At 38.5% G+C, this 15104-nt stretch overlaps 1 protein-coding gene across 1 annotated transcript in view; it reads right to left on the bottom strand.

Moving 5' to 3' along the window:
* The window catches only part of SMIM14 (small integral membrane protein 14), a 61486-nt gene that overhangs the window by 20795 nt on the left and 25587 nt on the right, over nt 1–15104 (bottom strand). The window contains exon 2 of the mRNA XM_006066146.4: nt 12227–12336. Within this exon, the coding sequence (XP_006066208.1) occupies nt 12227–12301 (75 nt within the window). The 5' untranslated portion in view covers nt 12302–12336. The remainder of the gene's footprint in view (nt 1–12226; nt 12337–15104) is intronic.

The following is a 15104-nucleotide window of genomic DNA, read 5'->3' as shown; positions in this document are numbered from 1 at the left end:
TGTCAAAACCCAGCTCTACTTAATTTTTAATACTGTACCAAATTCCATTTAAATACACAATTTCCAAATTTGTATATGAAAAACAATGTTGTGAATGTTTCTATAAAAACATTCTTACATACTGGTTATCTCTTTAGAATATACAGAAGAGTTACTATAATGAAGGTACATACATTTTAAGTTTTGATATACATTGCCAAATTACAGAAGGAGAATTTTAAAGAAATGACATAATACAAAGTTACATTCAAGAATTCCTGCATAATCACGCCACTGAGGAAGCCCAATGTCTTAACTGAGAGATAGCTAGAATCTAATTATATCTGATCACATTTAGTTCTCTTAACTCAAAAATGGTTTAAAATTAACTCAAAATAAATTAAAGACCTGAAGCCACAAAAATCCTAGAAGCAAACATAGTTGGTAAGCTCCCTGACATTAGTCTTGGTGAGGAGTTTTTGGATGACTCTAAAAGCAAAGGCAACAAGGGCAAAAATAAATACAAATATGCGAAAGTTGTTGTTATTTAGTAGCTAAGTCACAACCGACTCTTTTGAGACCCCATGGACTGTAGCCCACCAGGCTCCTCTGTCCATGGGATTCTCCAGGCAAGAATACTGGAGTGGGTTGCCATGCCCTCCTCCAGGACGTGTATACACACACACACACACACACACATACACACACACACACACACACATAATGGAATCATTATTCAGCCTTAAAAAAGAACAAAATCTTGCCTTTTGTGGCAACACGAATGGACCTTGAGGGAACTATGCTAAGTGAAATAAGTAAGAGAAAGACAAATACCATATGTGGAACTAAAACAACAACAAAAGATAGAGCTCAAAGATACAGAGAACAGATTGGTGGTTGCCAGAGGTGGGGGAGTTTGGGGGTTGGAGGTAAGTGAAATGGGTGAAGGAGGGCAAAATGTACACTTCCTGTTATAAAATAATTAAGTTATAGGGATGTAATTCACAGCATAGTGATTATAGTTAATAATACCATATGCATACTTGAAAGTTGCTAAGTGAATAGATCTTAACAGTTCTCATCACTAGAAAAATTATGTACATACAAAACATACATACACATACTGTAACTGTGTATGCTGACAAGTGTTATTAACTAGACTTACTATGATGGTAATTTCCCAATACATGTAAGTCATAAACCTGAAACTAATGTTAGTTATCAATGATACTTCAATTTCAAAAAGAGGTGAAGTCTATTGCCCCTCTTCTTGAAGCTGAGCAGGCTCAGGACTGTTACAACCAAAAGTATGGCAGAAGTGTTGTATGTGACACCTTAGGCTAGGTTGCAAGAAGTATCTAGCCACTGCACGCTTCTTTCCCTTCCTCATCCTCCCCTGGGATGGATGCCTGCCCTTGGAACCACGCCACTGTGCTGTGAGGAAGGCGAGAAGCCACATGAAGGGCTGCATGTAGGTGTTCTGGCTGACAGCGCTAAGCAGGGTTTCAGCCACCAGCCAGCATCAACTGCCAGACAGCGAGTGAGCAAGCCTTACATGCTCTTCCTGCTCCCAGCCTCTCAGTCTTCTAGCTAAGAACCCAGACATTATGCAGCACACTAGCCATCTCCACTGTGCTCTGTATGAACTCCAGACAGAGTTTGTCCACTTAATTAAAAGGTTTTGTTATGCCACTAAGTTTTACGGTAATTTGTTATACAGTCCTAACAATGGAAATATAAAAGAAACTATGAATAGCTTATAATTAGTAAAGCGGCAATGAGAGCTGGCAAACATAGGGAAATTCTTATTTTTCCCTTTCTACACTTGGTACTCCTTGAATTTTGGGCCATGAAGACATGCACTAGTTATTGTTATCTTTTAAATAAAACATAACCCCCCTTCTGTGAAAACAAAGGAAAATCAGGAGGCCAGAGGGGAGAACTCTTACACAGTACAATTTGACGCCAATTATAAGATTTATCTATTGTTACAGACCTCAGTAGAAGAGTCATTAATTAGAGGCCCCAATGGTACAAGATGCATGTTGCATCTCCTATAAGAAACTGATTACCCCAGAAATTCAGCCAATGAGAAACCATAATCACCCTGAACTCTCACTTGTCTCCAATGGGCTTTTGTTCAGAATGACCCCTCTGAACTTTCTCCTTTTTCTCTATAAAATAATGTTCCTTGGACTTGCCTATGGCTTTCACTGTGGCTTGCTTGTCCTGAATTGCAATTCTCTGCTAAATCCATTTTTGCTGGTAAAATAACTGACTTTTTTCTTTTCAAGGTCAACACTTTCTAATTGGTAAAATCAATTGTACCATAAATCACAGGACTATTTAGTTTTCCAGTGGCTAGATGATATTGATAAAAAATATTAAGATTTGAAAGAAGGAAATACAGAACATCTCCTTTACTGATTAAAGTAAAAACCAAAAGTCAACCGTATTATTAAAAAGGCTTTATAGCAACATGGAAAATGCTCAATATTATTAAATTGGGGATAAAATATATATATCATAGTATCTAAATGTTTGTTAGAAAGATCTGGGAAAATGCATACCAAGTTCATCTAGGGAAGTAGCATTATGCCAGATACAGAGAAGTGAGTAAGGAGGTTGGTCTTACTTTTAACACCTTGATTGCTTTTTTGAAAGAATATTACTCTATTTTTTATTTCAATAATTAAACATTTAACAAAAAGTATATTAAGAGGAAAAGATACTAGGAGTAGATAACATTTCCTGGGTAGAGAAGTTTCTTAAACTTTTAAGGCATACATCTTCCAGGCCAATAACAGGTCTTACTTAATGTGATTTATTTAAGTACAGTGGACATTAGTCACAATTTACAAGGCCTTCAGGCTTTTAAGCGGAATCGGACCAATGATCTCCCAGAGCACATGTTTATAGTACTTTAATACAGAAACAAGTTTAAGTAAATTAAAGATGCTGAAGTTTCAGGTATACTGTTTAGATAAGGGCTGAACTACAGAGCTCAACAAACAAAAAAGGAATTATCTACATTCCAAATCTTAGGTTACAACAGAAGAGGAAAAACACAAAACATAATCTAAATTCACATTTTTAAATCCATCTGTTCTCTCCTTCCGGAACTCCTATCATTAATAGAGGAAACTGTATGCCAAGTGAAGCCAGTCGAGGAGAATAGGAGAAGGAGGTGACAAGGGAGCAGAAGAGGATAAAAACAGAATAATTCTGCAAGTGGCTTCAGTGGGAACTGAAAAAGCCTCTCTCCAGGCCATCTTTATGGTTGTAAGGAAATACAAGTGATTTTTTAAAAACCAAAACAAACTACATGTATTAGTTATAAGGAAACACCTCTTTTTAAAAATACCCTCCAAGACACAAAAATTATACAACTTAAAAGAATGATTTATAATTAGATTGTGATTTTGTGTTGACATCTTTCTATCTATCTAATAGCATTCTACTACTACATCAGTAAAAACCAGTATTTATCAACAGATGTATTACCACTATTAAATCAAGTAATGAAACAGAATTATATGTAACATGATAAAGATACCTGATTTTAACTGAAAGGGATTTACTGCATATTCCTATCCACCTCTTTAAGTCTTATCAGCCAGTATCTAATGAGTAAAGCATTAGAGTTCTAATTTAGAGTATTAGGCTAGGATAGAAAGGTATCAGTAACGTCAGATAATGCCTCCATTTTTTAATGTTTCTGAACATTAACAGAACCTGGCAAAGAAAACCTGGCAAAACACAACTGCATTAAGAACAGTCTGACACTTGTGTAACCTAAGGCAACATGCCAGCAGAGTAAGTAAAGCTTTGTCATGAGCACCCCGAAATGGGCATTCTCTGTACTGCAGTTTTGCCAGCCTTGAACTGAACCACCATTTGTAATATATCATTTAAAACACTCCTATGAGAATGTAGTCAGAAATACAGTCATTTGTTTTAAAAGTCCTATTGGAAATGTACAATAAAATGCACAAAAAACAGATTCATATTCTTTGTACTGGTACAGCTTATCAGTTAAATAATCAGACCTTACACAGCAATGATGAGGCAGTGGTACAGAGTGTGAATTGCTGTTAATGTCCATTTAGCCTTCAGAGACATACAAGGTTTTCCTAATTTTATATATATTTTTAACATGAGAAAAATTCTACCAATTTAGAAATCAACAAAGGTAAGATAAGACAGTCTTATTAAAGTTATTAAAAGGCTAGTAAATATTGCAGTATATATTTTCTTTGTAACAGTGCATTCAAAAACTTTACTATTCAGTGGGAAAAGTCTAATTAATTTTTGTATATAACTGTACTGCTTATAATGCCTTTGAAATGCTAACAAAGTTTTATTTCTAAGTTAATTACTTGAATAAGTAATGTACTCACATAGTTTTAAAAGATAAAAAAGTACAGTGAAGAGTCTCCACTTTTTTCCTATCCTTCTACCCATCTACCCTTGATCACAAATACAGTGCTTTTTAAGGTACGTGACGGAAACCAACAGGGAGCGGAGCAGATCGCCATACTGAAGAAAACAGCACAGCGTTCGAGCTAAATGTCAAGCCCAGGTGTGCCTCTGTGACTCGCTGGTCAGCTTTAACCCTTAGGAAAAGTTGACTAAACCTCTCTGTACCTCAGTGTCCGCATTGGTAAAAGGAGACTCCGTGGGCTTCCCTGGTGGCTCAGTGGTTAAAGAATCTACCTGCCAAGGCAGGAGACACGGTCCGATCCCTGATCCGGGAAGACCCCACAGGAGACAGTGCAAGTAAGTGCATGTGCCACAACTGCTGTGCTCTACAGTCTGGGAGCCGCAACTACGGAGCTACTTGCCTCTTTGCAACAAGAGAAGCTACTGCAGCCAGAAGCCTGCAAACCACAACAAAAAATAGCCCCCGCTCACCACTAGTGAAAAACCATCGCAGCAATGAAGACTCAGTTCAACCAAAAATAAATACATAAAACTATTTTTTTAAGAAAGGAGGATCAGCATCAGAGACTTTCTATGGCTTTAAAAATAGTGCCTACACTCCTGTCAAACTCTCTCCAATATAACCATTGTTATAAATCTGAGATATATTCCTTAGATCCTCTTCCACACATTTACAAATGTGACCTTGACCTACACATTTTTTTCTTCTTTTTGGGCGCTGTGCTTAGTCGCTCAGTGGTGTCCATCTCTTTGCAACCCCATGGACTGTAGCCCACCAGGCTCCTCTGTCCATGGGGATTCTCCAGGTATGAATACTGGAGTGGGTTGCCATGCGCTCCTCCAGGGGAATCTTCCCGGCCCAGGGATCAAACCCAGGTCTCCTGCATTGCAGACGGATTCTTTACCAGCTGATTAAGATTTATTTATTTATTTTAGGCTGGGCTGGGTGTTAGTTGCTGTGTGCAGCTTTCTCTAGTTGCGGCAAGTCGGGGGCGACCCTTGTTATGGTGCATGGACTTCTTGTTGCAGAGCTCAGGCTCTAGTGCCTGGGCTTCAGAAGTTGTGGCACAAGAGCCTAGTTGCTCTGTGCCGTGCGGGATCCTCCCTGACCAGAGATCAAACCTGAGTCCCCTGCACTAGCAGATGGATTTCTAACCACAAGACCACCAGGGAAGCCTGACCTACACACACTCTAACCTGAACCTGCAAAGGCATCTCTATGGCTTTCACCAACATTTCTCAGACACTTCCAAAATATGTTCCTTCTTTCATTTCTAATAGTTTTTGCATTCTCTGTTGTTTGGGACATAAATAGCTTGTTCCAAACACGATGGATTCTATCTTTTGACAGTATTATTCTTGTGTTCAACTGTTTTGGCTTTGGAGTCTATTTTGTCTGAGATTAATACCACATCCTTTTGGGACAGCTTCCCGCCTCTCCACTTGTTTATCACTTATCTACGATATTTTGTTTTCAGTGTCTATCTCCCCTGTAAATAGCATTTAAAAACTCCAATCTGTCTCTTTCAAAAAGGGAGTATAATCCACTCACACATAACATTTTACTTTATGCTTTCTATTAACCATGCTTCTCTTCTTCATGTCTGCCTTCAGCTTTGTGCCAGTACTAGGGCATCTGGACATCTGCAAAGCAGCTCTTTGGTTGCTGTGACTGGCTGGCATCCCTCCTAGCTTTCAAAGGTCCTGCCACATATTCATGTAAGTGAAAAACCTGGGCCTAAAATCTAAGCCCACTTCAAAGAGTAACACAAAGTTATTTTTTGGGTGGTTTTACTTGAATAGAATTATCAAGGAATTTAACTGGACTTTCACATTTAAATCAAGGAAAGATATTGATTTTGTTTTTAACTCCACCAAGAATTTGGTGACGTTGTAACTTTACCACTTAGAAAAATCATGTTGCCAGTGGTACTTAAGACCAGCACAACCTACTTGCATGGGTCAGTATTTACAGCTATACATTTATCATGACTTTTGTTTTTTTGGCTGCACTGGGTCTTCATTGCTGCAGTACTCTCCAGTTCCAGTGCTTGGGCTTCTCGCTGTGGTGGCTTCTCTTGTTGAGCAGCACAGGCTCTAGAGCACCTGGGCATCAGTAGTTGCGGCACACAGGAACTTAGTTCCCCTGCCAAGGATCAAACCCATGTCCCCAGCATTGGCAGGTAGATTCTTAACCCACTGGGCCACCAAGGAACTCCTCATTATGACTTTTCATATTAGAAGGATCTATTTCCTCTTGTCTTCTAATGTAGCTGTACCTGAGACCACATTGTAGTACTTTTGTTTTCTTCAACTCTTTGCTTGTTTTTCTGTTCATATTTATTAATGAAAGACTAGGCTGGGTGAGCAGTTAGGGTATACAAACAGTGTCCCTTATCAAGGAAGCATGCAGGCAGCCTGCATGTACTGTACCCCACCAGGCTCCTCTGTCCATGGGATTCTCCAGGCAAGAACACTGGAGTGGGGGGCCATTTCCTACTCCAGGGACCCATGCAGGCAGCCTAGAGAACCTCTTAAGGTTCCAAGTAGGGAAGGCTTCATTTTAAGGCTTACTAGTGCATTCCATCCTTGGACCAGGCATCCTTTTTTCCCTTCCTATTTCACATCCACTATAGAGCTTGGGGTTACCCTGGCTTCTGTCTTGGTCCTTAATACCCAACTAGCAGCCCTCCCATGAATATCTTCCCCTTTCGTTTAAAAAGCAGTAATCCTGGTTTCTGCCTGGTAGCACTTTATATTCCACAGAGGGGGAAGGACACACAACATAATTAGTTATCCACAAGTCGCACCTTCTTTTTGTATTCACGAACTTGTAAGGATTTTGCTCTTTGTTTTAATTTTTATTAGTTATGCATGTAAACAACTTAAACTGTTCTATCAGTTTATTCTCCAAAAGAGCATTTCCTCACTGCTTCCTATTTCCCCCTCCACAGAGGCATACCACTTTCAACTTTTAGCTGATTATTTTAGCATTTTTCATGTCTTTTTTCTTGGTCATGCCATGTGACTTGTGTGATCCTAATTCCCCAACCAGGGATCAAACCTGAGCCCACCAGTGAAAGAAACAGTATATGAGGCAAAATTTTTGAAGACCCTATTTGATTGACAGTTTGGTTGGCTATAGAATGATGGATTGGTAATAATTTCCCTTCAGAATTTAAAGTCATTGTGTTGTTGCCTTCCAGTTTTGCTGTTGAAAAGTCTAAAGTCATTTAGACTCTTGATCCTTTGGATGTGACCTGTATTTTTCAGGAACGGCAACTGGTAGAACTAAGTTAGCAAAGATGAACCAGTGGGGTAACGGGGGACAGATTACACAGGGCCACATAAATTTTGTGGGTTTGTTTTTTTTTTTGGTTGTGCAGCACGACATGCAGGATCTTAGTCCCCCAAACAAACGAAACTTGTGCCACCTGCAGTGGGGGGTGCAGAGTTTTAACCACTGGTCTGACAGGGAAGTCCCTAGTTTTTTTCTACTACAAATGTCTGAAGGGGGAGCTACTGTATAACTGTGAGTAAACGAGGTATATTAGCTGACTTATCAGAAATAAATCATTTCAGCTGCTGTAGTGAGACTACAGTTGAAGAGAATGGAGATGACGAGGAGAGAAGCAAGGAGACTGGCAATAAGGCTAATTTCAATAATCCTGGTAAAAATGACAGTGTAGGTTAGACTAGGGTGTTGCACTGGAAGTGTGAGAAAGGGATGGATTCTGGATATATACTTTTAAGGTTGATCCAAAGGGACTTTTTAAAACTGACCCCTGGTTTCTGCATTAGTCATTGGGTTGAAAGAACAGAGTGAAAGATGATGCAAACACTGTTGCCTGAGCAGCCAGAATAATGGAGTGAATGGAGAAGACAGGGAATTGCCTGGCAGTCCTATGGTTAGGACTCAGTGCTTTCACTGCTGTGGCCCAGGTTCAATCCCTGGTCAGGGAACTAAAATGTCGCATGGTGCGGTCAAAAAAGAGAGAGAGAGAGAAGACAGAAATATAAGGTTGGGGCTAAGAAAAGTCTAGTTATGCACACATCAAGTATAAAATGTCTACTATTTGTCCAAATGGAGATAGTGTATCAACAGCGAAATATACAAAAGTCTGAAATTCAGGAGCAGCAGCTTTTTGGCTGGGCCAGTTTTAAAAGCATGGGCTCATTTTGGTATTTACATTCCCTTTGATCCTATTCATTTTCCATGCCAGTCTCTTCAATATGAGCCACATAATGCTTTTTTAATATGTCCTTTTCCTGCTTAAATCAGTTAGAACTTCTCTTACTTACAATGAAGAACTTACAACTGATATAATTACTAAATCAGGAAAATAAATTAGTTTTAAATTGTGAATGAACAGAACTTTATTAAAATGGAAAGGAACTAATGGTAAAATCTTAACTGCTCCTAAGCTGAATATATTCCTTGGCAAAGCCCACCTATTTCCACAGAATAGGCCAAACAAAACTGCAACTCATTAGCAACGTACAGCTAATGAGCTAACCATAACCAATCATTAAAATCCTCAAGTTTCAAGTTTTTACTTGCTAATAGCATTTTAAATTCTCAGGAATTGGTAATAATTTAACCTACAAGAAAATCCAATTTTATTATACATGAAGTTGAAAATAACAAAAGTTCCAAATTAGGACTTGAAATTAATGAGATGTGACTTTATTACCAAGATGAATTAAATGTCCAGTTTTTTAAAAAATAAGAATCTCTGCCCTGTCATCACACTATAACACAGTATTATTACACCCGTGAGTTTCCTGAGCGTGCAGACATCAACATTCTGGTAGCTAGAACTAATACAGAAAAATTATATTAAAAGCAGATAAGCTGCTTTTAATATATATGCTGTACAGTTAAGAGTTCTACAAGGTAATAAGACAACAGGTACTGTGAAAAAAGGATCCTGTGAAGTATAAGTAGAAGATAACACATGCATGAGAGGTAGAAAAGACGCCTAATGTATTACAAAAGGAATATTGATAACATTTAAACAAAAATGTTGATAGCTTTCATTAGATACCCATTTTCTGATTATAAGATTTATTATCACAGAAAATACAGGAAACTATAAAAGAGAAGTCTCACCCTATATTCTACAATCCAGAGATTGCCAATTTTAACATTTTGATGTATTCTCTTCTAGTCTTTTTTCCTATGCACGCATATATATGAGGTATGTGTGCACACAAAAGCAAGACCATACTAAATGCCATTTGTGTATTTTTTTTTTCATTTCCTATAACACACATTATCTCCCTTGTGTTTTAAAAAATTTTTCAAATACAACTATTGCAAACAAGATTTTATCATATAATTTCCATGATATAATCACTGCTCTACTAACTGACATTTAGGTTGCTTATAACTTTTGATTACTATAAGTAGTATTATTCAGAAATATTTGGATTTCTGAATTTAAAGACCATATTTCTAAAGACACTGCTTTAGAAAAAATGTTTAGAAAGCACTTAAATACCAGAAGGACTGAGCGACTGAACTGAACTAAATACCAACAAAGAGTAGTTATCACCCCAAAATGCTGCTTGATTCTGAATTTAAATAAAAGAATACAAATGAAATAAAAATTAAAAACCACAGTTCAACATCTATCAAACTATCAATATGTTATACACAAGCGGATCATACATCAGTAATTTATAGTGATGTGAAAATATCTAGCACACACTAAAAGATGTGGACTTTTAAAAATTTGTAAAATCTGAAATCTATTTTATCACAAAATTAATATTTCAAACCAAGACTGCTATAAATAATGTACCATCAAACATGAAATAATATGCTCATTATAAAAAGAGCTAAACATGGCTTTCTTGACAATCTACTAAAGAGAATAGACGTGTACAGGGAATCCTAAAAAGCAGGGCTTAGTTTTAGCTAACTCTTAAAAAGCAGCAAAGCTAATAAAGTATGTTAAAAATAAAAAGTATTATACTAAAAAATAAAAAGAGGTAGTAATCCTTATTAAAAACTAATCTCCTGAGAAATTTTACTACAAATAGATTACAAGTCTATCTTTTGTTCCTAACATCACAGTGATTCGAAAAAAAGTCTGCCTTATATTTGATTGAATTAAGACATTAAAACTATCAGCTTAAACTTTATAAATAAACAGGAGAAGTTTATTTACTAATTTATTTTGCTGGGCCACACAGCTTGTGGGATTTTAGTTATCAGACCAGAGAATGAACCCCAACTCGCTGCAGTGGAAGCGTGGAGTCCTAACCACTGGAGTGCCAGGGAATTCCAAGACAGTACTTTTTATCTTCTCTCCTCAGACTGGCGCTTCCCATGTGGTTCTAGCAGTAAAGAACACGCCTATCAATGCACGAGACAGAAGAGACTCTGGTTCAATCCCAGGGTCAGGAAGATCTCCTGGAGGAGAGCTCAGCAACCCACTCCAGTATTCTCATCTGGAGAATCCCATGGACAGAAGAGGAGCCTGGTGGGCTATGGTCCATAGGGTCACAAAGAGTCGGACATGACTGAAGGGACTATTCAGATTAATCTATTTTTATGTCAAGTTATCAGAGAGATGATACTGCCACATTTCTATACTCAAAAAAGTCTGATTTAATTTTTAAGTTCCTAGTTCATCTCTATCCTCTTAAGGCATTTTTAAGGATCATAAGCTCTAGTATAGGCTAACTCTCAAAGGAGCATCATTCATAATCAATGCACTGATTACATACACACTGAGTAGACAGGAAACTTGCTAATTAACTACCAACAATTCAAGTATTTCAGCAAATGTTTGAACCAGCCTGTATTAACTGGCCTATAATAATACACCCTTGTACAAGACTTAAACGAACAAAATGTTATAATCAATAACATAATAATAACATACAGCTGATCTCTGAATGAGGAGGTTAGAGACGCCAACCCTCCATACAGCTGAAAATCCACATCTAACTTATAGTCAGCCCTCTGTACTGCAATTCCTCCCAACAAGCAGTCCTGTATCCTCAGATTCAACCAACTGTGGGTCATACAGTCCTGTATGTAGTATTTACTACTGAAAAAAATCTGCACATAAACGGACCCTCAGTGTTCAAACCCATTCAAGCGTTTGTTGTTCAAGGGTCAATTTTATTGTTAATAATAGTGAAGTCTTTCCTTTTGTTCATCAAAAGTATAAAGTATAATACATAAACAATGTATATATTATATATATATAAATTATACATAAACAGCCTTGTGTTTAAGGTTATAGACTAGGAAAGTCTTAAACAATTGAAATCTCACTATACTCCAACAGAACCTATCAAAAACCTGTTCAGAAATCTGCCTCTATCAAATAATTGCTTTGGATTTGGAAATGATCTATATAGAAATCTTTATTGTCATGCCATTTTTTAGAGTAGGATTTGAACTATATCATAAGAGGATGTGTGATTTCATAACAGTTTATCAGGTAAACGAGCTCTGTATAACCAAAAACTATATGCATTAATACAGAAAAGTCTACATAAATGTGTTTACCACTCACGATGGTGAATTCCACCAACATAAATCTACTATAAATGAAGACAGCAATCTGTTTTTATCTCTAGTAAAAGAAATGCTCGGAAAAAAACAAAAAAGAAATGCTGCCAAGCACTGTAACCATTATGACTTAAACCACTGTGGAATTTTCATTATGAAGTAATTTTTATTGCCCATCGGATGAAAATTTTCCAATAACCAACATTCTCCCAAAAACAAGACAGAGGGGGTACAGTTCAGTTCTGAAGAGGACTGTCCTGTTCATCTCACCAGATTGATCAGCCTTCTCATCGCATGTTCATGAGAGCAAACACATTCACAGGGATCGAATCCACCTTCTGCCATGATTACCCAGCTTGATTTAACTTGACTGTTTAAATCTAGGAGGAAGGAAAAAATATCATAAGACTGCTATTCAGAGTTACTCTTTCTCTTGAGCTATGAAGAATTCATGTTATGTATAGATTCATAATAGTTCTCTTTATAGTTCAAATTTATTGACTTATATCTATGAATTACTATTCTTGAATTATGAATCTATACAAATGACTGGCTACCACTTTACCACCAGACTGATTTTCTATAAATGCAAAAGTCTTCATATACTCTACTGGTCCCACCTGTGAAGATGCTGCTGCTAGAGCCCTATTCTGCTTAATCACCTAATCCTTTAACTTTGTTAGCCTCAGCACTGCTATGGACTGAATGTTTGTGCCAACCGCCGCCCCCACCCCCCCAGACTCTTATGTTGAAGCTTTAATCCCCAAGGTGATGGTATCTGGAGGTAGGATGGTTGGATGGCACCTCAACTCCATGGACATTAGTTTGAGCGAACTCCAGGAGATGGTGAAGGGCAGGGAAGCCTGGCATGCTGCAGTCCATGGGGTCACATAGAGTTGAACGTGACTGAGTGACTAAACCATCACCACTACCTTTGGGAGGTAATAAGGTTATCAGAGTAGAGCCCGTATAAACAGGATCAGTGCCCTTAAAGATGAGACATGATGTCTCTTTGACATGTGAAGATACAGCAAGAAGGCATCCATCTACACAAGGAGGAAGAGATTCCTCACCAGACACCTTAGTCACAGGCCTCCCAAAATCCAGAACTGTGAGAAATAAATGTCGTTTAAGCCATTCAGTTTGTGCTGTTTTACTAAAGCAGCCTAAGCTGTTGAAGTAAATGGAGAAGAAAATGGCAACCCAATCCAGTATTCCTGCCAGTGTAATCTCATGGACAGAGAAGCCTAGCAGGCTACAGCCCACGGGGTCACAAAGATTTGGAAATGACTTAGCAACTGAACAACAACAGTAAAGCTATGTCCACTTTGCAGTCTTTATCCTACCAGGAAAGTCCTCTGAAAGAAAAGAAAAAACGAGTTATCTAAAATGATATCCATGTCAGGGGGAAGGGGAAGGAGGGGCATGAATTAACAAGACAATAGCCGGGAAATGGCTGGGAAGATTTTGAAAAACAAGAGTAACAAGTGAGATTTGTCCAAGATGGCAGGGTAGAAGGACGTCCCTCTTCTCATGAGAGCACTGAAATCACAACTAACTGACGAACAACCATCGACAGGAGACACTGGAACCCACCAAAAAAAAGATACCTGACATCCAAAGACACAGGAGAAGCCATAATGAGATGGCAGGAGGGGCACAATTATGATAAAAATCAAATCCTAAAACTGCCAGGTAGGTGACGCGCAAACTGGAGAACAATTACGCCACTGATGTTCTCCCACTGTAATGAAGGTTCTGAGCCCCGCATCAGGGTTCGCATCCTGGGGGGTCTGGCAACAGGACTAGGAATCCCCAGAGAATCTGACTTTGAAGGTCTGCTCGATTTGATTATAGAACTTACACAGGATGGGGGAAAGCAGAGACTCCCTCATGGAGGACACATAAAGTCTTGTGCACAGCAGGACCCAGAGGAAAGCAGCAGTGACCACAGAGGAGGCTGAAGCAAGCCTATCTGCTAGTGTTGGCAGGTCTGCAGAGGCGAGGGGCGGCTGTGGCTCACTCCCAGCGACAAGGGCACTGACAGCAGCAGTTCGGGGAAGCACGCCTGGGTGGAAGCCCTCCCAGGGGCCACCAACAGCCCCACCATACAGCCGTAAGCTCCAGTGCCGGGTCACCTCAGGCCAAACAATGAGCAGGGAGGGAACACAGCTCCACCCATCAGCAGACAAATGGATTCAAGTTTTATTAAACTTGCCCCCCTCCCCCGACACCAGTTCTACCCACCACCAGACCCTCCCATCAGGGAAGCTTGTACAAGCTTTCAGATAGCCTCATCCACCAGAAAGCAGACAGAAGAAGCAAGAACAACTACCACCCTGCAGCCTGCAGACTGCTACCGCCGCTAAGTCACTTCAGTCGTGTCCGACTCTGTGCGACCCCATAACAAACCCCCAAATCTCAGAAAGTCAGACAGGCAGAAAAGGCAGAGGATTATGTCCCAGGTGAAGGAACATGATAAAACCCCAGAAAAACAACTACATTAAGTGGAGACAGGCAATCTTTCAGAAAAAGAATTCAGGATAATGATAATTAACACAATCCAGGATCTTGGAAAATGAATGGGGGCAAAGTCTATGAAGATATAAGAAATGTTCAACTAAGACCTGGAAGAACTAAAGAGCAGCACATCAAATCACTAGGGGAAAGATAAGCTATTCCATAAACAGTGTTGGGGAAAGCTGACTCCTTACCCTCATTCCTAAAACAAAACAAATTCTAGATGCAGGAGCAATTTAACTTTTTAAAGTGAGGCCACACACACAAATAGTTAACCAGAGCAATGGATCAGAACAGAACATTGGCAAACTGACCTATGATTTTACCAGAATTTTGAATGTAATAACGGTGGCACTTTATTTATTTTTAGAATATTTATAAAAGTTATTTTTAGAAATACTCTATCTAGACACATATGTATTACTTGAATTTATTTTTTATAACAACTTCACTGAGATAAATCACAATAGTATACAGTTCAGGCTGTATATACTGTATACACAGGCTGAAAATATACTATTCAATATTTAGTATATTCTCAGAACTGTGCAATCATTGCCACAATTTTAAAATATTTCATAACTCCAAAATGAAATGTTTACCCATTAGCAGTCACTCTTCACTTTCC

This window comes from Bubalus bubalis, chromosome 7 (assembly GCF_019923935.1).
Source record: "Bubalus bubalis isolate 160015118507 breed Murrah chromosome 7, NDDB_SH_1, whole genome shotgun sequence".
Taxonomy (NCBI): Eukaryota; Metazoa; Chordata; class Mammalia; order Artiodactyla; family Bovidae; genus Bubalus; species Bubalus bubalis.
Note: the sequence above shows the minus strand (reverse complement) of the source record. Positions and strands in the feature narration are given on the sequence as shown.